The sequence below is a fragment of the Chanodichthys erythropterus genome, chromosome 23 (genome assembly GCF_024489055.1).
Source record: "Chanodichthys erythropterus isolate Z2021 chromosome 23, ASM2448905v1, whole genome shotgun sequence".
NCBI classification, from domain to species: Eukaryota; Metazoa; Chordata; class Actinopteri; order Cypriniformes; family Xenocyprididae; genus Chanodichthys; species Chanodichthys erythropterus.
Window position 1 is genome coordinate 10,615,241 of NC_090243.1, and position 21,721 is coordinate 10,636,961.

The 21,721-nt window shown below is 40.7% G+C and overlaps 1 protein-coding gene across 2 annotated transcripts; it reads left to right on the top strand.

Annotated features, from left to right (window-relative positions):
- The first annotated feature begins 1,142 nt into the window (after positions 1-1,142).
- smpx (small muscle protein X-linked) lies at positions 1,143-21,281 on the top strand. 2 transcript variants are annotated; one of them, XM_067377969.1, is made up of 5 exons: positions 1,143-1,284; positions 13,600-13,664; positions 17,177-17,263; positions 18,678-18,812; positions 19,332-21,281. In XM_067377969.1, exons 2-4 carry the CDS (start codon positions 13,626-13,628, stop codon positions 18,801-18,803), a joined length of 252 nt encoding a protein of 83 aa, XP_067234070.1. In that variant the 5' UTR covers positions 1,143-1,284; positions 13,600-13,625; the 3' UTR covers positions 18,804-18,812; positions 19,332-21,281. The 2 variants fall into 2 exon arrangements, with proteins under 2 accessions (XP_067234070.1, XP_067234069.1); XM_067377968.1 differs by lacking the exon at positions 1,143-1,284 and adding an exon at positions 2,921-3,134 and having other exon boundaries at positions 19,332-21,278.
- The last annotated feature ends 440 nt before the right edge of the window (positions 21,282-21,721 follow it).

Below are 21,721 nucleotides of genomic sequence, written 5' to 3' on the forward strand. Positions count from 1 at the left end.
TTGACCTATAAGCAAATAATGCCAGTCAACCAACGAGATGGTCAATTTGTCTCTAAAAGTCACTGTTATAGTAGGCTATAACCTAGTGTTAAAAAAAAAAAGTCCAGTGGCTTTGAATGTTAAGCACATGGGGTACAAATGAGAGGTTCAAAAGTGTGATAAGTCCTCACAAAATTTTCCATCCGTGAACTAAGCCTTTCTAGGTGGGAGTGATCTTGTCTGACCCTCAGGCGTCTAAAGGTTTTTTATTATCTGAGATGGTGGTCTAGATAGCAATTATGGCAGCCTTTTATGCATGCATTAGAGAGGAGGCCGCATGGCTTCATAATGTCATGTGCCCATAAGGACGGATTAATGTAAAATAGATAACGGACACCGAAAGGACAGTCATTATAATATGACACTCACCTTTCATGACCCGTTAAAGAACTTCAATATTTGCATTGTTCAATCATGCATTTAGCCACTTTGAAGTCACACTATAATGGGATCTTTGCATTTAATTGTTACATGCACATTAAAAAGGATTCCAATAATCTCAAGAAATGCTTGCCCATTTAACCACTTTAATAATTCTGTGCTGACTGGCAGGATGAGCAGGAAGTTTGTGATGCCAGGTGGAGGGAGGAGAATTCAGGTGAGGATTTGCATAGCTCTGCTGTCTGTAGAGGACACCTTCCCCATCAGCTGTGGCTCCAGTAGAGCTTTATACACGGCAGTGAAGGAACTAGGTGAGCAGGATCACACGCCAAGTCTGAGTGGCACCAGGTAAGGGCAGAAGATGTTTTTACAGTCTTATTTCCTTCATTTTATGTTTGTGGTTTGATATTTACCCTTACAAATGTTTAGTTAAGTACAGCATACACATTTATGCACTTGAAAGTGTATGCAAAGTATACCTTTTACCAGTCCGTTCACTCAAACCCATGACTTTGGTGTTGCTAGCCCTAATTGCGACTTTCGTCGTTTGTTTATACCTGTCCAGTTGTGGGTTAAAATCAGCCTAGTTTAAGATCTGAAACTCCTCTAAACTGGCAGTGCTGCTACCACTGGGAATGGGTCGTCATGTCAAACCACGGGCCAATCAGACGTCTCCCTGGGCTCTGCATGCTGGAGCCTAAATTAGGTCATGATCTTAATAAGTATTGTCGCTTAGTGATTCTCTGACTGCGTGGAAGAGAACAGAAGAGGACCTCACAGAGAACAGGCAGGGCTTTTGACTGGGCATCATAGCAGAACAGAAAGCTGTGAGGAGGTGTGGACCTCACGCTGGCAGCTGAACAGGTAAGGGCACAGTGGGGTCATGATATCAGTGTCATGTGTCGTGCAAAGGCCAAAGTGCACTCATCTATTACCGTTCACTCTTTCTGAACTCTCTTTTTCTTCCATCTTCATTTTCTGATCTGTAGTACTGCTCTACTTTGTACATTCTCTCTTATGTTCAGGCATATTGAGGACATTTTGATCTAGGTTATAGTCTCCTAAATATACCCGCTTAGTACACATTATGCTTATATGCAAATGTGTTCAAGCATGGTGGCAATTTAAAAAAGCAGTTTTAAAGTGATGCTGTGTTCTGGTGTGCATACACAGTGGGGTTTAAAAAGCCTGAGATGACTAGGCAAGTTTATTTATAGAATTAATATAAAATAAAAAATATAAATAGATGGATAGATAGATAGATAACATTAAGTTTGTTTAATATATTGTCATTATTATTAATATATTAATATTATATATTCTATTATTTAGTTTAGGCTAGTTTATTTATATTATTAATAAATAATATATTTATTCAAAATATTTTTATTTAAAATAATACAATACATAAAATAACATAAAATATATAAAAAAATATACAAAATATTTACATTAAGATTATTTTAAAGTATATTATTGCCAATGATCAATAATATGTAAAATAGTATAAATTTGTACTATTATATATATATATATATATATATATATATATATATATATATATATATATATATATATATATATATATATATATATATATATATATATATATACACACACATTTAATATTATATATTATGTTATTTATTTTAGGCTACTTTATTTATATTATTAATAAAAATATGTTTATTTAAAATAATACAATATATAAAATAATATGAAATTGATCATATGAAATATGAAATTATACAAAAATAATACAAAATATTAATATTAAGATTACTTTAAAGTATATTATTGCCAAGGAGATATATATATATATATATATATTTATTTTTACATTGATATTTAATATTATAAATTATGTTATTTATTTTAGGCTACTTTATATTATTAATAAAAATATGCTTATTTAAAATACAATATATAAAATAATATGAAATATTAAAATTATACAAAAAATACAAAATATTAATATTATTTTAAAGTATATTATTGCCAAGGATCAATAATATGTAAAATAATATAACATTTTACTATCATATAATAGTAAAATCTTATATTATTTTACATATTATTTATCCTTGGCAAGTGTATTTATTTCTATTAATAACGTAAAGTAAAAAAATCATGTTGTCCAGCATGATTTGAAAATTATCCAAAGAGCATATTATGTTTCAATGGAAGCAAAAACATCTGCTCGTATTTGTACGATGTAGTCACATGACCAATGTCACAAATGTACTTGATTAATTGCAAAAATACTGCATAATATTTCTTATTAATATTCTATTTCAAAACTTCCATGTTTCTCACTGTTCTCAGATTTTAGGACCCCACTGTATGTGTATGACAGGACAGTGAATGGGGCTATGATGTGTCTAGAGCACATATATGTACAAGGCTGTCTGTGAAGTGAACAGTGAGGGTGGACAGAAAGCAGGTCCCCTCTGTGTATCACACTACTATTTATAGTGTGAACAAATCCCAGATATGAACGGAATCCCCTGCTCCTCTACAGTCTGGAGTGAGGGAAAGAAAGAGAGAGAGAGAGAGAAGGTGTTGAACAGAACCAGAACCGAACCACAGAAGTCAAGACTGCTTTAGTCTGAAAAGAGAGACAGAAGAGAGAGCGAGAGAGAGAGAGAAAGACTGGCATTTGTCCTGTCTGTCTCACAACAGCGGGGAACAGCGGTTTACTGTTACGGCAGCAGGTATGCAACTTTTGAGGGCAGAGGGAAGATGTGTGTGTTCATGTGTATGTGTGTGAAACTATAACGGTGCTAAAGGTCACAGAGAATATAGGGAACAGGCTTTCTTTAGGTAAATTATGCAAGATAGTGATATAATTAAAACAAAAATAAAATTGTTTAAATCAAAGCATTTCAAAGTTTGATCTTTTTAGATGGACCTTTCTTCTAGTTTTCTCTAAAAGTGCACTCACTTTTCTTACTAATTACATAAGGAAGTCTGACTTACGTATAGTTTTTGTTTGTGGGGGCTTGTTTCTGAAAAATGAGTGAGTCTGTGATAATGACTCAGGCCTCTGGCAGGATTGAGGCCTACGTAACACACTCTGGAACAACAGTCAGGTTTAACTGTAAACTGTAACTGTACCTTTACATAAGCATTAGCATTCTGTGATGATACGCATGTAAATTATAGTTTTTTTCTGTCTTATCTTGTGGTTTTGGTGCAGGACACATTGCATCTAAACATAGGACGGTGATGACGTTTGATGATTTACATAATAAACAGTGTTATTCCGAATCTTCCAGTAAATTGAATGAATCCTGTTGTAAGATCAGCTCGACACAGTTGGATATCGACCTCAGGTGCCCCAGTGTCAGATACACGTTCAATTTTGGAAAATAAAAAAAGAGAGTTTTTTTGTCAGACCGGTTGGAAAGGTCTAGAACTTCTGAGAGGTTTCCAGTCATAGTGGGTATGTCATGCAAATAAACTGCACCTGTGAAAGCATTGTGGGAGTTTTTGATAATGCAATATATTCAGTGTGAGATTTCGATATCTGGTGGGCAGGTTCAATTTAGGATCCAAACGCAAGTCTTAGACTTTGCTAAAGGTGGTTTGATCCTAATTATATGCTGTAATTGATATTGACGGTATCTTTAATTTGATTTTTGATTGCTATTTTGAACACTGAGGAGTTTTAGGACGGTATTTTGGTGGAGTGTGACAGCTGCCGTAGTGCTTGTTGCTCTTTAAAAGGTAAATTTAGCTCAACGGCCGGCAGCAGTGACTCCAAGTGCTAATACACCACTGTTGATGTGCAAACAACATCCCTGGTTACGGTTGCTAAGGTTGTGAAACTCTCTGTGAGCACTTACTGACATGATTTTGCTTGATCCTAGCTGCCCCAACAACGGCCATGTTAAGTTAGAGAAGAAGGGAGACGTTGAAAAACAGAAAGTATTGATATAAATATTGCGATTGTATTACCATGCTTGATGGCTGTAGTACACTGGAGGATTCCTCTTATATGCCAGGTGTTCTCAGCGGGATGTTCCATCAGCAGCATAACCTAGCAAATTATGGGCAGAAAGCTCCCAGCGAGCACATAATCAAAGCTCATCTGCCTACAGCTGTGTTCATTAGGACACTGGATGATTTTACATATTTCTGAACAGCTTCCTGTTGGAGACACAAAATTAGAGTGATTCACCTTTCATTCTCCTCTGTTTGAAATGTAATGCTGAAATGTGTTTGTTTCCGTGTTGGTTTGCATTGCCAAGTATGTAAATGTATTCTCTTCAAATTTCTAGATAGTTCTCCCTCTGGTCATTTGTACGAAATGGTGCCTTTTCATTGCATTACATCATTATGTTAATCATTATACAATAATATTAACAATGCACATAATTGTTTATGAAAATAAATGTTTTTGTGATTTTGTGAGTTTTTATAAGACAGCACAGACAATTTGTATTACAAATTGTATTAATTTCAAACTTACTGTGAAAAATTGGCTTAGGTTTAGGCTTAGGGTTGGTAATGATAAATATCCATTAAAGGCACAATATGTAAGATTTCTGGATTAAAATATCCCAAAACCACTAGAACAATGTTATATATTTTGTTGACTTGTGTACTTACATTATCCCAAATGTTTCCAAGAATGCTTAAATCCAGAGAAATATGCAATTTTAACCAGGACACGGACCATGTCCGTACGTTGCCGATCAGTGTTGTCATACCCACATTACCCTCGATTTCCAGTTTTATTTTGTAGAAACCATAGAAACACCAAAGACGCTTTAATATATTATGTGTTTTATTAGACAGGCAAGCAACTATTGAGAAACATTTATTGACAGAAAACTAATCAATGCTATATAGCTCAACACAGTAAGTCTTATTCGTTTCGTTTTCTCGATTTACCGCGCGTACCATGTCTAATATTGATCTAAATTACTGCAGTGTGCAACAAGAGTCTCATAGTAGCCACCGAGCTAACGCAGAGTAGCATTATAACAACTATAACAACTTTCAACACACAAATGTATCTAATATGATAAAACAGCCCTGCGTAACACATTCACTCAAGAAGCGGAAACGCTTGTCTGCGGCATAATACAATTTCAGCTGCTCTCAAGCCGCGTCGCGCTTGTCTATCATTAGCAATTGCTCCAGTGGCCTCGTTCCGCTCCAACGGCTTTCAGCCACACCCTGCTTCATATTACAGTAACATTAATACACCTTTAATACATTAGCTCATCCATGAATATGATTTCTTCCTGAATCCCATGGGATTCTTTTCCAGCGGCTGTGGACGTGAAGACAACACCCCCATGATTCCGCGAAATCATGGCATCATCAAGCTACGCCTTTGTTTCAAATAAGCGACCTCTAGTGGCGAAAAATTACATATTGTGCCTTTAACCACGAATCTGAATATTATGTCCCCCCCTAAAGGTGCCATCAAACGTTTTTTTTTACAAGATGTAATATAAGTCTATGGTGTCCCCTGAATGTGTCTGTGAAGTTTCAGCTCAAAATACTCCATAGATTTTTTTTTATAAATTTTTTTAACTGCCTAGTTTGGGGCATCATTAAATATGAGCCGATTTATGCTGCTGCCCCTTTAATTCTCTTACTCTCCGCCCACGGATCTCACGCTTGCTTTGAACAGTGCATAAACAAAGTTCACACAGCTAATATAACCCTCAAATGGATCTTTACAAAGTGTTCGTCATGTATGTGGCATGCATGCGTCGGATTATGTGAGTATTGTATACTGTTATATTGTTTACATTTAATTCTGAATGAATTTGAGGCTGTGCTCCGTGGCTAACGGCTAATGCTACACTGTTGGAGAGATTTATAAAGAATGAAGTTGTGTTTATGAATTATACAGACTGCAAGTGTTTAATAATGAAAATAGCGACGGCTCTTGTCTCCGTGAATACAGTAATAAACGATGGTAACTTTAACCACATTTAACAGTACATTAGCAACATGCTAACGAAACATTTAGAAAGACAATTTACAAATATCACTAAAAATATGATGTTATCATGGATAATGTACTGAACTTTTGTTATTCAACTATGCCAAGATAAATTAAATTTTTAATTCAAGGGCACCTTTAATGTCCCTTGTTTCTTCTGAGGCTAAATATATGTATAGATAATTTAATTTAATGGCTTTTTTCTTTGTTTGACAGGATAGTAGCAACAGAGATCAAATATGTTGTCATACTTTGATAGTTAATCATTTCATATTGTACTTTAATTGCTTATTCAAGTTTGGATTTTTTTTTTTTTTTTTGGAAAATTTTGCAGTAACCTTTTAAAATATAGATATATTTTTTTTTTGGGGGGGTGAGAAAAATACCCTAGTAACCTCATGTTTCAAAAGAGTTCTCAGCATTGCCATAAACTATACATTATCTCAGATACATCAAAATATGAATGTCTGCAATTAAAAGTAATACAAATCAATATATTTTTTATTATTTTTGATATTTGAGTTCCCATTCAGTCGGTCACGTTCGACGTACGTCGGACAGACCGACGAATAGGAATCTCGCTAGAGAGGCCAATCTACTTCGAGTGTAACTAAACGAGCCAATGCACATTGGCATGCAATCATATGCATCAGCTGCTCGCCTCGCAGCACGGGTATATAATGAGCAGCAGGTGCGTTGCATCTTCAGCTTTTCGCTTCGGAGCCGAACGGTGTTTGTTCCTGTTCTCTGCAAGCGAGTGTCTGCTAGAAGACGAGTCAAGCTTTTTGGTTGAACTTCTCTTTTTTTCCGAGTGCGGGCGAACAGCACAGCAGCGGGGTCGACGTCCTCTCTTTTTCTGTTTCGTTTGCCGTTTTTGAGCAAATAGCTGTTTGACAGCGTCAGAAGGCTGTTCTCACGGCCGGTACGGTGCGCTTTTAAGCGCTGAAAAGTCGTTTTTACGGCTGGTAAGAGTGAGCGCCTTCAAAGAGAGAGAAAGCACATGACAGGCTGCATACAATCCCTGTCTGTGTTGCGGTGGCCGTTCCCCTGCGTGCTTCAGCACTTCTAAAAGAGTAAAGTCCCTGAAAGAGCTTACACAAGTAGATTCGCGTCTTTTTAAAGACGACATCCTACTTGTGTTTCTGGATGCGATCGTTCCTGTCCTCACTGACGGCCACGATCACCGTTTCGCATGTCTGGGCGCGTGCTGAAATGATGTTCGTGGGTGTTCATGTTTTCATATGAGAACATGATCACGTCGACACGCCGGTCGTGACTCTTCTTTCTCCGGGAAGCTTGAGTCCCCTCTGTTGTTGGCCAGCTGCCGCTTGTGTGTAAAAGCACAGCCGCGGCTCTGCCCGACACTCTGGGAGACCGCGGAGATCAGCGAGAGCAAACCTCTCGCTCCTCTGCGTGTCGTGTGCCGTCGAGCTGCCGGGCTGCAGCGCGGGTTGTCACGGCAACCCAGCGCTCGCTCGGCGCTCTAGATGCGTGGTTCCCTTGCGTAATCTCCATTGTAGCGCCCTCTCTGGTGCACCAGAAGAGGTCTACTTTGCTGATATGGCTTGGGTGACATGAGGTTGAGGGGTTCCTTCGGGGAACCAACCCCCTAGGGCCCCTCCCTCTCTAGCGCATTGCAAGCTGTGCAGTTTCTGGATTGGATTGCTGGTCCTTTTCATAGGGGAACCTAGCATTTCATTCAGAGCTCCAGCTGAGGGACAGACGTCGATTGCAGCATCGGAGAGAGTGCTGTTATGCTCTGGAAATGAGGGTGACGCTGCCCACTGTAATGGTGTGTGCTTATGCTGACTCAGATTCAGAGTTTACAGCCATGCTTTCCTGGGTCTTCCAGATGTGCATGGAAAACTTGGCAGTATGGGGGTATTTTGGTGCCATAAATATGGAATGCCAAAGGTGCCAGAATCTGCATAAGTTTTTCCTCTCTCACTACCCTCTTGGATGGGGTGGCTGTACACAGACCACACCCACCCTGCATGTGAGGCCAAGGCACTCTTTTTGCATGAGGGTAGTTCTGTGCTGGGGTTGAGCTGCGCTTGTTGACTAACCGTGATCAAAGTCACGGCACAGGCCCTCAGCCAGACGATGTCCACCTCAGTGGTCCAGAAGTGCCCCCTGGCTTACCTTGTGAGGTGTGAGAGGTTGTCAAGCTAATGCTTTCTCAATGCTCCCATCTTACGAGGTGGCCTTTCGGTGACACTGTCGAGGACTGAGCCCAGCGGTTCTCCTCAGTTAGTAGCGGATCGGGGAGCTTCCCATGACAAACCATTGAGTTCCTCTTGGGCCGCCCCTCAGTCTGCTCGTCGCCAAGGGTGTCGTCCCCTGCAAGAAACTCCGGCCCAGCAGGCTCTGCTGTATCCATTGCGGGGAGATGACGCCTCCCGTCTCTGCAGCTGTTTAACTGGTTGGTGAGAATCACCCCTGCGACCCAGAGATGGGTGGGGCTGCTCTTCCACCCCTGGAGGAGGGCCAGGTGGTAAATCCTTTATTGGGTTTGTTTCTGTTCCGCCACTGACCCAAGAGGCAGCGGTACCCAAATTTTAAAGAGCAGTTCCTCCATTTCCAGGTCTGAAGAGGGTTTGGAGAGCAGTGGGAGGAGAAAAACCTCACCACTCTCATCCCCCTCTTCTGTCGCCAGCGGACAGCAGCGAGCAGCGGGCAGCCAAAGCCTCGACTGCTCCCTCTGTCCATCCGTGGAGCCAGGTAAGTGTTGCCTAGCACACTGTGACGCCGCTTCGGGCCGCCTTACAAAGAGAGCCCCCCGAGCCGCGTCCCTGTGTTCCACCTCGCTGCCCTGCTGCGGGTACACCGGTGGTCCCTTTGGTCCTGCTTGTACGGTCTCTGCGAGCCAGGTTAGCGCTCCCCAGTCCGTCTCGCTGGCTCCTTCGGACCATCAGGGTCGGCTTTGCGATTCAGTTCGCCCGGCTCCCCCCCCCCCCAAGTTCAGGGACGTCCTCTTCACTACAGTGAAAGATGCCGATGCCCCTGTCCTGCGTGCGGAGATCGCAGTCCTACTGGCGAAGGACGCGATAGAGCCGGTCCCTCCAGCCGATTTGAGGTCGGGGTTCTACAGCCCCTACTTCATTGTACCCAAGAAAAGCGGCGGGTTACGACCAATCTTGGACCTGCGAGTTTTGAATCGGAGCCTCCACAAGCTACCATTCAAAATGCTCACGCAGAAACGCATTTTCGAGTGCATCCGTCCCCGAGATTGGTTTGCAGCGATTGACCTGAAGGACGCGTACTTCCATGTTTCAATTCTTCCGCGACACAGGCCATTCCTGAGATTCGCGTTCGAAGGTCGAGCATATCAGTACAGAGTCCTACCCTTCGGGCTGGCCCTGTCTCCCCGCGTCTTCACGAAAGTCGTGGAGGGAGCCCTTGTTCCCATGAGAGAACAGGGTGTTCGCATTCTCAACTATCTCGACGACTGGCTCATTCTAGCACAGTCCCGGGATCAGTTGTGCAAACACGGATTTGGTGCTCAGACACCTCAGCCAGTTGGGGCTTCAGGTCAACTGGGAAAAGAGCAAACTCGCCCCGGTGCAGAGGATCTCTTTTCTCGGTATGGAGTTGGATTCGGTCGATCAGATAGCACGCCTCACAGAGGAACGTGCTCGGTCAGTGTTGAACTGCCTGAATACATTCAATGGCAGGACAGCGGTCCCACTGAAGTTCTTTCAGAGGCTCCTGGGGCATATGGCGGCTGCTGCGGCTGTAACACCGCTCGGTCTGCTTCATATGAGACCGCTTCAGCACTGGCTTCACGGCCGAGTCCCGAGATGGGCGTGGCAGCGCGGCACATTCCGGGTGCCAATCACTCAGGAGTGCCGCCGAACCTTCAGTCCGTGGTCGGACCCCTTGTTTCTTCGGGCAGGAGTGCCCCTAGAACAGGTGTCCCGGCATGCTGTGGTGTTCACAGATGCTTCTGCCACCGGCTGGGGTGCCACGTAATACGGGCATGCAGTCTCAGGGGTTTGGACGGGACCCCATCTACATTGGCACATCAATTGCCTCGAGTTGCTGGCAGTACGCCTTGCTCTGAGCCGCCTCAAAGGCCTGCTTCAGGGCAAGCATGTACTGGTCCGTATGGACAACACTGCGACCGTTGCGTACATCAACCGTCAAGGTGGTCTACGCTCCCGTCGCATGTCACAACTCGCCCGCCATCTCCTCCTGTGGAGTCGGAAGCATCTGAGGTCGCTTCGCGCCATTCATGTCTCCGGTGTGCTCAACCGTGTGGCCGACGAGCTATCACGAGCTGCGCTGCCAGGAGAGTGGCGACTCCACCCCCAGGTGGTTCAGCTGATCTGGAGAGAATTTGGAGAGGCTCAGGTAGACCGGTTTGCCTTACCAGAAACCTCCCACTGCCAGTTGTTTTACTCTCTGACCGAGGGGACACTCGGGACAGATGCACTGGCTCACAGCTGGCCCCGGGGCCTGCGCAAATATGCGTTTCCCCCAGTGAGCCTACTTGCACAGACCCTGTGCAAAGTCAGGGAGGACGAGGAGCAGGTCTTGTTAGTTGCGCCTTACTGGCCCAACCGGACCTGGTTCCCAGAACTCTCACTCCTCGCGACAGCCCCTCCCTGGCCCATCCCTCTGAGGAAAGACCTTCTTTCTCAGAGACGGGGCACTCTTTGGCACCCGCGTCCAGACCTCTGGAAACTCCATGTCTGGTCCCTTGGACGGGATGCGGAGGTTCTAGGTGACTTACCCCCTGAGGTACTTAACACCATCACTTCGGCACGTGCACTGTCTACGAGACGTGCTTACGCCTCCAAAGTGGAACCTGTTCGTCGAGTGGTGCTCTTCTTGCCGGGAAGACCCCCGAAGATGCTCGATCAGAGTCGTGCTTTCCTTCTTGCAGTAGGGTTGGAGCGTAGGCTGTCCCCCCTCCACCCTCAAAGTCCATACTGCTGCTATATCCGCTTACCACGACCACTTAGATGGCAAATCTGTTGGTCAGCACGACCTGGTCATCAGGTTCCTTAGGGGGGCGAGACGGTTAAATCCTTCTCGTTCCCTCTCCATACCCTCTTGGGACCTCACTCTGGTGCTGAGAGCACTTCAGATTGCTCCCTTTGAGCCTTTGCTGTCAGCAGACTTAAAGATTCTGTCTATGAAGACTTTGCTGCTGGTGGCATTGGCCTCCATCAAGAGGGTAGGGGACCTGCAGTCATTTTCGGTCGACGAATCGTGCCTGGAGTTCGGGCCGGGTGATAGCCACGTGGTACTAAGACCCCGGCCTGGCTATGTGCCCAAGGTTCCTACCACTCCCTTCAGGGACCAGGTGGTGAGCCTGCAAGCGCTGCCCTCGGAGGAGGCAGACCCAGCCCTGGCTTTACTCTGTCCAGTCCGCGCTTTGCGACTGTACATAGACAGAACCTAAAGCCTCAGGACCTCAGACCAGCTCTTGTCTGTTATGGAGGCCAGCAGAAGGGAAAGGCTGTCTCCAAGCAGGGGATGGCCCACTGGATAGTGGATGCCATCGCCCTGACTTACCAAGCTCAGGGTGTGCCCTGCCCGCTCAGGTTGCATGCTCACTCCACGAGAGGTGTCGCATCCTCCTGGGCGCTGGCTCGTGGCGCCTCGCTTACAGACATTTGTAGAGCTGCGGGCTGGGCGACACCTAACACGTTCGCTAGATACTATAGCCTTCGTGTCGAGCCGGTCTCCTCCCATGTTCTCGCCACAGGTCAGAGGCACGGAGAGGCCCCGGCTTAGTGTCGGCTTGCTGCGCTACATGCGCTTCTTTTCTCCAGAGAGTCCCTACAAGGCAGACCCTGTCGAGTCCTCCGATATCCCTTCGGCAGCCGATGTGGCGGAGCGTCTGGCGCCAGGCCTATACTCCGTTGTATCCTTGAGAACCGGGTTTAGGCTGGGTTTCATATGTGTGACCCTACGGGGATCCCATATGGTTGGTTCCACGGTTGCTCCTAAACGAAGCCCGTGTCTTTCCCTCTGGGAGAACCTACCCTTCATCGGGTTGGAGTCACCCCAGCTCTTCCATATGTAGCACAGCCCTACAGGGTTAGTCCATATGTACTTCTCCACATAACTCCTTTGGGGAAGGATGTGGCTTCCGCAGCGTTCCTTTCCCAGCGAAGGGTACGCTTTCCCAGCGTTATCCAATAGTCTCACTGAATGGGTTTTGGGGAACAGCAGTGATCGACTCTCTCTGTGTTAGCCCTGTCCCACCATCCTCAGGCAAGGGGGTTCAGGTGGCTTACAACAGAGCGCTGGAAGGGGGCAGCTCCTGTGGCGCTTTGGTAGGGATTCCTATTCGTCGGTCTGTCCGACGTACGTCGAACGTGACCGACTGAATGGGAACGTCTCGGTTACAAAGGTAACCCTCGTTCCCTGAAGGAGGGAACGGAGACGTACGTCCCGTCGCCACAGTCGCTGTACCCCGCTGATGCTGCCGCCTATCCGGTTCGGCTCCTCAGCGAAAACCTGAAGATGCAACGCACCTGCTGCTCATTATATACCCGTGCTGCGAGGCGAGCAGCTGATGCATATGATTGCATGCCAATGTGCATTGGCTCGTTTAGTTACACTCGAAGTAGATTGGCCTCTCTAGCGAGATTCCTATTCGTCGGTCTGTCCGACGTACGTCTCCGTTCCCTCCTTCAGGGAACGAGGGTTACCTTTGTAACCGAGACGTTATAAATAACTCAAATATTTTTCATCTAATTCTACCAAGACCAAATTATTTGTGCTTAATGTTATCTACATTAATGTTATAGTTCAATACTTCTAATTGTTTATCTTTTCATTTCTCCTAAAAAGTTATTGGAAATCCATCTGAGACAAAGTATGATTTCTGATTCATTAAAATTCATGCCGAACTTGTAGCATGAATGCGGCATTATTCATTTGCAATATCAGTACATATTCCACCTCACATTCCACATCCAGTATAACATGTGTGTAGGTGTGTGTTATCCCAGCCCTGTTCTCTCCATGTTAACATAAATGATTCAGGGGTAAGAGCTACTACCTGTTCCTCACTGCAGGAGTCACTAAGCAACCGAAAGACTATCCACTGGCACCTGAGAGCCGCAGGGGGGCTTTACGTTTCCCCTGCTCTCTGTAACATACATAAAGACAAAATACATGTATTCGAGCCCACAGCAGGCCAGTCTATCCATCTGATCAATGCATTCAGTCTCTTCCTGTCTTTTTTACAGCAGGAACGTGGACACAACTGCACAGAATGTCTAAACAGCCATCGACCAATGTAAAAGCCCTGCAGGTGAGTAATGGTGTGTGTTTTTTGTTTGTACATAATTTAAGAATAGTCTACAGTGTGATTTTTGAGCTTTTGTGTTGATTTTCTTTTCTCAAAAACACTCAAACATGTCAACATTAAAGATTTTAATCTGAAAAGCCAGTTCCCATATTTTGAACACTGAGTTATAACTGTAAAAACAATGTACAATGCATTACAGTACTCACACAAGGCCATTCACAAGTAAATTGAATGCATTACTGCATGTTGTTGATGTTTGTCCAGCTTTTTTCTTCTTGGTAGGAAACATTTCTTATCTAAACAGAAACAATTGATATAAAAATAGACTTGTACACTTTAGGTCCTTACAGCCTTTTCCCATTTCAAACAGTTGATGAAAAAAATTATGTGAACCCTGTGAATTTACATAAGTGGTTAAATATGTGATATGATCTTGAACAAAGTCTGCTTAAACAACAACAACAAAAAAGATGCGTTGTCATGTCTTCACACTGTGAAAACAATGAAAAAGTATGTGATTACTAGTACATACTTCGACAGCATAAACCTCCATCGAACATTCCTTTGTGTTCAATAAATATACAGTATAAGAATGTATTGTGTAATTTAAGCATACTATGTTTGTCTATTGATGTGAAATAGTTAAAGATCAGATCACGTTATGAACAATTTATGCAAAAGAAGTGTTCACATATTTTTTTTTTTTTTACAAAACTGTACTGTATGTCTGGCTAGGAGCAATAACGTAGACACTCTAAGATAAAGAAATATTTTCATAACAGTTAACCACAGTGTAGAGAACAATTTTTACAAACACTGAACACTTCAGCCAAAAATAGACACCTTTATCTTTCCATAAAAACTCTCCATATACACATGAATGCATAAAAAGCCCAAACATACACACGATTCAGGATACAGTCCATCAGAGAACACAGACAGAAGGAAGACTGGTCATGCATGCAAAGACAGGAGCACATGATCACTACTGTACACCCTAAAACAGCCAATAATCAGATTTCATCCAGCAGCTTATATAGATGTAAAGCCAAAGAAAGAGAGTAGAAGAAATGCAAGAGTTTGATGTACTGGACCATGAAATACATGCAAAACTGGAGTGAAGCCGAAACACGAAATGGCAAATTTGTAAATTAATCAAGTGCTTGACCTTGTGTGACCAATAAAGCAGGAAAATTACATATAAAAGCAAAGGCGGCAGAACAGTGGAGAGAAAAAAAGTGTTTGAGTTACTACACACTTTTAGAAGAAAAGGTTCAATATAGAACCTTTTAGTTGTTAACCATGGGATCATTTTATGGATTTCGTTTTGACAGTTTAGGAATTAAACAGCACGTAAACATACTTTATCACTAGAAAAAAAAATTAGACATTAAATAATTTACCTTTTTGGCATAAAGTGTTCTTTAAAGCCCCGTTTACACTAGAGCATTTTAAATTTTAGTTTTGCTATGGTTACACCTGTCGTTTACACTACGCCGAACCTCGAAAACGGAGACTTTTGAAAACACTGCAGACCCCATTTAGTTTGAAAACACCGGGGTTACGTATTACTATAAACGTACCAAAACAGACTTTTAAAAACGATGGCGTGGCTGCCCCCGTTTGCTCTGCGTATCCTTGATGACTGTGTAATGGCTGTCCACACAAAACCCGCTCAATTGCTACTTAAAACTAGCCCAAAACCAGCCCAGTTGTGTTCCAGGAGGTAAAATCGGTGTTTTTGGCAGGGTTACCCTGGTAAAATTTGCATTCCAGTGGCTAATTATGTTTGGGGTCGCTTGAACCGCGGACATGAAAAACAACCCGCGGCAACAATGTAAAGTAGCCCAATTCCACGGGAAAACTGCGGACTTAGCAACACTGCCGTTTTGAAATGAAAACGACCCTCGTCTACACGGGCATTTCTGCAGCATTTCACAAACGATCTCAGTCTACTCTACAATACACGACCGAAAACGCATGTCACATGACCGTTCACGCGCAGAAGTGTAAACAGTTGCCTCTTGCGCAGGTAGTTAGCTGCAGTATTAAAAATGCAGATTTTAACTGCACAATGGCTGCTAAATTGCTAAATATGACAACAAAGCCAGCAAAGATTGCAGTCTCCATGTTATTGTTTACACAGTTGTCAAGGAAACGCAGAGCGAATGTGGGCAGCCATACCACCATTTTCAAAAGTCTGTTTTGGTCCGTTTTCAAACTAAGGGTACGTTTACACGACAATTATATGCTTAAAACTGAGTTTTTCCTTTGAGTTTTCCACCTACATTCGACACCCATTGTCAAAACGATCCCCATTCATACGAATCCGTGAAAATGACTGTATTCTGCTGGCAGGCCATTAGATGGCGATGAAACACCATAGACTACACATTGTTTTCACAGATTTTTGTTCTTTACACGGAGACCATTTTCAAAAACTTGCACTTTGAAAACCGTTTTTTAAAAGTTTGCATTTTCAGACCACCAAAACGCTGTTGTCGTGTAAATGAACGGCCAAAACGCATAAAAAGTTTTCAGCTTTTAGTTGAAAATGGTGTCATGTAAACGGCCCCTAAAACAGCATTTTCGAAAGTCTCTGTTTACGAGGGTCGTAGTGTAAACAACGTAGTGTAAAACAAAAACACACTATGTAAACGGGGCATGAGTCAAGAACCCTACGGTTCGGTACAGAACATGCAAGCTGAAGAACCCCAAGAGCCAATTTTGTATTGTGACATTATTTTTATTAGAATTAAACAGTTTCCCCTCCAAATTCTCATTACCATGATGCAAAAAAAAAAAAAAAAAAAAAAATTAATGTGAAAATATATTACTTTTAAATTATATTTATAATTATATTAATGTAAAATTTATTTAAATTGAGAATAACAGTTGGATAACGATAATACGAATTTTGGGGGAAATGTGCTTAATTGTCATGAAAATAATGCTACTTATGCAAAATATAATTTCTTATTTTCTTTTGATTTTGGGGTAAAATGTGAATGATGGGATGGTAACAAACATGATAAAAATATATATATATATGAGAAGAATTGTGGCAAGAATCCAGGTCCTTTCACCATTTCATCCTAGTGTAAAGTTGTAAACACATTTACATTTTCACATTTGGAACTTCGTTTTCATAACACATGCTGCATTTTAGATGCATTTAATAAAGACCAGACTAAAAAAACACAGGCTGTCAGCTTCAGGCCTCAGCAAACAGAGAGATGTCTGTCATCTCACTGTTTTATCTGTTGCCCGCAGCTCATTTCCATACAGGCACTTTGCTCTTTATGAAATACAAACTCCAGCAGGAAGACACGTCCAGCAGGTTTTGTGGAAAGGTTTGGTTTCGACAACTACACTCGACCACTGCACAATATTACATGACCTTAAATGACTTTGGTACTGTAGTGTGGTTACAGGAGCAAATGAGCAGTGTCAGGGGTGTGAAAGTGTAGCAGCGGTGGTAACCGTCTCATTGCATTTTCTTGTCTGTCTCAAAGGCCAACCTTAATATTCCAATGGGGGCTCTGCGTCCTGGGGCGGGACATCCTGTGAAGAGGAGAGAAGATACAGTAGACACAGAGGAGGTCAGATTCTGCTGGAAGAAATCACACATGTACACACTTGCACAATTAAGTGAATTAGATACATTTGGGTAACAATTTACAATAAGGTTTCATTAGTTAACATTAATTAACTTCTTTAGTTAACATGAACTAAGAATGAACAATACTTCTACAGCATTTATTAATCTTAATTAATGTTAATTTCCATGTTTACTAATACATTATTAAATCAAACGTATTTGTTAACATTAATTAATGCACTGAACTTTTATTAACTAACATTAACAAAGATTAATAAATACTGTAACAAATGTATCGCTTGTTGTTAGTTCACGTTAGTTATACGTAATAATTTAACAAATGTTAAGAAATAAGACCTTATTGTAAAGTGTTACCGACATTTGTAATCATGTCCAGATCACATTTCAATTTAAATAAATTAAGTATTTCACATAAAGAAAGCTTATTTTTGGACCATTGAGATTTTTTAGTAGTAACAACAATAATGGATTTATATAATTAAATTACATTATTCTCAATGACAACTGTCTATAGAATATAAAAAAATGTTTTACAATGTTTATTTAAAAAAAAAATATCATGAAGTACTAATAAACACAATTTAAATAATATTTTTTTGCCTACAATAATGAGAAGAAATTATATTTTTTGCTCCATTTTTTTTTTTATAAAAAATGAGCATATTTCTCTCTGCTTCCTTATTACAGCAACAGACAGAAGTTTTACATTTAAATGTATTAAATATATATTATTTAAGAAGTGTTCATTAGTACTTCATGATATTTATGTTGATTTAAACATTTTAAAATTTGTTAGTGTTGTAAAGAGAAGCATCATTAGGAATATATATATATATATATATATATATATATATATATATATATATATATATATATATATATATATATATATATATATAATATAATATATATATAATATAATATAATATATATATATATATATAATATATATATATATATATATAATATAATATATATATATTATATATATATATATATAATATATATATATATATATATAATATAATATATATATATATATATAATATAATATATAATATATATATATATATAATATAATATATATATATATATATATATATATATATATATACACACTTCTATATATGTGTGTGTGTGTGTATATGGTATATTAATATTGTGTGTATATATATATATATATATATATATATTAGTAATTTAGGGGCAAATGTGCTTGTCATGAAATGTAATTTAAAAAAATAATATATTAATGTCATCTTTTGGTCCTAAAATAGGCTTCATTTTCATTTGATAATATTAAAATGAATTTGACACTTATTTCTTTTTATTTTGGGGGTAAAACATTTTGCGAGGACCACTCATAATATCTCCCACAACTGTTGGTTTCATAGGCATCTCCGGTCACTCCAGAGGAGAAAAAGCCCCTGCCTGGTGCTGTGAAACTACCGGGCCCCGCCGTCAACCTCTCCGAGATCCAGAACGTAAAAAGTGAACTCAGATGGGTCACCAAGGACTAAACAACACAGGTAAATCTGACAGTCAAATATACACACTCACACCCATTTTTCCCTGTCTACCAATTTTGGTTAGTCAAACATTGCTGGTGGTTCTCAATCTTATGTACACACACACACACACACACACAAATATATATAAAGCAATCGGTTTTCTAAATGCGCCACATCACTGAAATCATTTAGAATGGTCCCATGCTGTTCACACAATTGACCACATGGGGTCAGTAGCTGTAAAAGTAGTTTGCATGTGTGTTAGCATGCATATGTCAGTGCTGGAGTGTGTGAGTAGCTGTGTAATGGGGTATGAGGGTGAATCAGGCTCTATTAATACCCCACAGATCAGTGGGGCAGTGAAAGTCCGTCTGTTGTGTGCAGTCCCAGCATGCCTCACAAGTCCTTCCTATTATAGAGCAAAACATGTGCTGTGACCCACTCTGTGTGACAGAATTAAAAAAAAATTTTTACTATCTTGAGATTAAACTGTTTTTATTGCTTGCAAACCTGTTTAACAAATTCTCATTTTCACAGGTGACTCCACCCCCATTTTATCCAAGGCTTTGGTTACGGTCTCCATCCAATCAGATTCATGTATTTACCACAAAATCCCAGAGAATCGGTCGCAACGGAATCAACGGCAAGCCTTAATGATGACACTACAAACTGACCTGAGAATGAAGAAAGGGGGTGGATTCTATCGAAGCAAAGACTGATGGGAATTGAGCAATTCAAAGCTCTGAACCATGGTTTAGTCTGTCTAAAATAGGTCATCACTGTTTAAACCTCCCTGCATCCTATTCTGTATTTTGTGCTTAAAAATGTACCGTGTGCTTAACTTAAAGGAATAGTTTACCCAAAAATGAAAATTCTGTCATTTACTCACCCTCATGGGTGAACTGTCCCTTTAAGATTGATTTTATAGTAGTTCTGTATTCTGTATTATCAATGAGTCATAAAACAGAATATATGAGATTGAAGGTATTGATTCATCTTAAAATTCCTCCATTCTTCAGCCAGATTCTGTTCTGTTTAACTCGTTAAAATATGACACCATAAAATCAATGTTCTTTCAATACATTTTACATCTAGAGGGATTATTCTGCAAATAATTGCGATAAATTGTATTAATTAATCAAAAAGTCATGCATATAATTTGATTAATTTTTCTCAGATTGACAGCCCTACTTAAAACGGCCCATGCTGCAGGCTTGTTTTCGCTCCCTACTCTTTCTTTATCTATGGCTTTGTTCTTGTGTGTTGCAGTACATGAGTAGGCTGTTGCATAATAAAACATGATTTCACGTTCTCTCCAAGAGCAAACCCGTAGGAGGAAGCCAGCACTTGTTATCCTTGAACAAATAGAACTGGATTTCAAATGCCGCACTATCAGTTTGTTATGTACATAAACCGGGATCACTTTAACGGTGTAAAGCTGCTCATCTCCTCGGCTGTAAATCACATCATAAGTGTCTGTACTGCTCTGGGATAAACTACAGTGATCTGTAGTTTACTAGCAGCAGGTGTCATGACCTTTGGTGAAAGTGTCCTTATTAAAGAACATGTATTGCTCCTTAGATTAGAGTCAGTCTGCATTAAGAGCTATCAGTCAAAACCTGGCAAACATAATGCAGATAAGTTGTGTCTAAATATGTATTTCTTTAAATTGTAAGGCTCTATTTTCTGTACGTTTGCTTTGAAACAATGTGTATTGTGGAAAAAAGCACAAATACAAATGTCTGACTGGATTTAAAGCAAAGTTTTGTGAAATGAGTTGAATGCAAAGTGAAGGATGAACAACCAACCAAGTATTCCGCGTACATGGAAATACATTCAAGCCTGTTGGAAAAGCTTCCAAGGATGCACCTCATGAAGTTGGTTGGAAAAGTGTGCAGGGTGGCAACTTTGAAGAATCTTTATTTTGCGTAATTTGCACATTTATAGTTTCATAGTTTTTCAAACTTGCTTTTATTCTAAAATGGCACATAGTACTAAATAGTAGTACCAAATAATTATGTGTTCAAAAAATGTGACTGGTTATCCATTTGGCAAAACCTAGGAGAGCAAAGAAATGGCCACAAAACACTACAAAAGATAGTGAGTACAATAGTGGAACAGGACCTATCAATCATGTGGAAATAGAATGGAATATTTCAGGATTAAGCATCTGGCAGGGATGCCTGGAACACAGACAGGGTGAGCAGCTGTCCAACTAATCAACAAAGCCTTTATAATTCCCTCATTACCCATAATGCAATGCAAAGAGAAAGAGTTTGTAGTTATAAAACTTCTCATTGAAATGCTCAGCATACCTCAACTTCCGCTGATTCCTATCTATGCCATAATATGCTTTCCATTCTACATTTCAAATTGTATATCTATTTGTGTGTTAATTAAAAGGATTTTCTTACCTAAAGCTTTATGCTCCTCAGCTTATCAAAATAGTTCACCATGACTACCAGAGCCAAACAAAATCCCTAACAGGAAGAACAGACACTGTTATATTTAGAACGCCACTCAGGTCCGACAGATTTCTTGACTGAAGGGTCAAAACAGGGAACACAAACACACTCACAACGTGTCTAGGCACATAAATCATCTGTATATGTAATTAAATGCACTAATAAACCCATCAGGTGTAAAGTAGTTTATCATAAATCGTATTTATAGATTTTGCAGTGGTGGAAGAGAGTATGATCCTGCAAAAGACCTTAAAGCATGCAATGAAGTGGAGTCTGGTTTTGTTGACGAAATATTAAAAGTGCATTAAAAGACCACTGCAGTTGTATGGTGAGTTTAAATATATATCTGCTGATGCACAACGATTCAGAGTGTAAAGACATGCCAAGATCCCTAAAAAGCCAATTACTCATTTTAAAGCAATTGGGGTTGTAAGGTGAGCACAGGATTTGGCAGTACAAACA

Coding starts and splice junctions, on each gene's coding strand:
- smpx (XM_067377969.1), top strand. CDS start 13,626: ATGTCTAAACAGCCATCGACCAATGTAAAAGCCCTGCAG. Junction 13,665..17,176: donor CCAATGTAAAAGCCCTGCAG/GTGAGTAATGGT, acceptor TCTGTCTCAAAG/GCCAACCTTAATATTCCAAT. Junction 17,264..18,677: donor ATACAGTAGACACAGAGGAG/GTCAGATTCTGC, acceptor TTGGTTTCATAG/GCATCTCCGGTCACTCCAGA.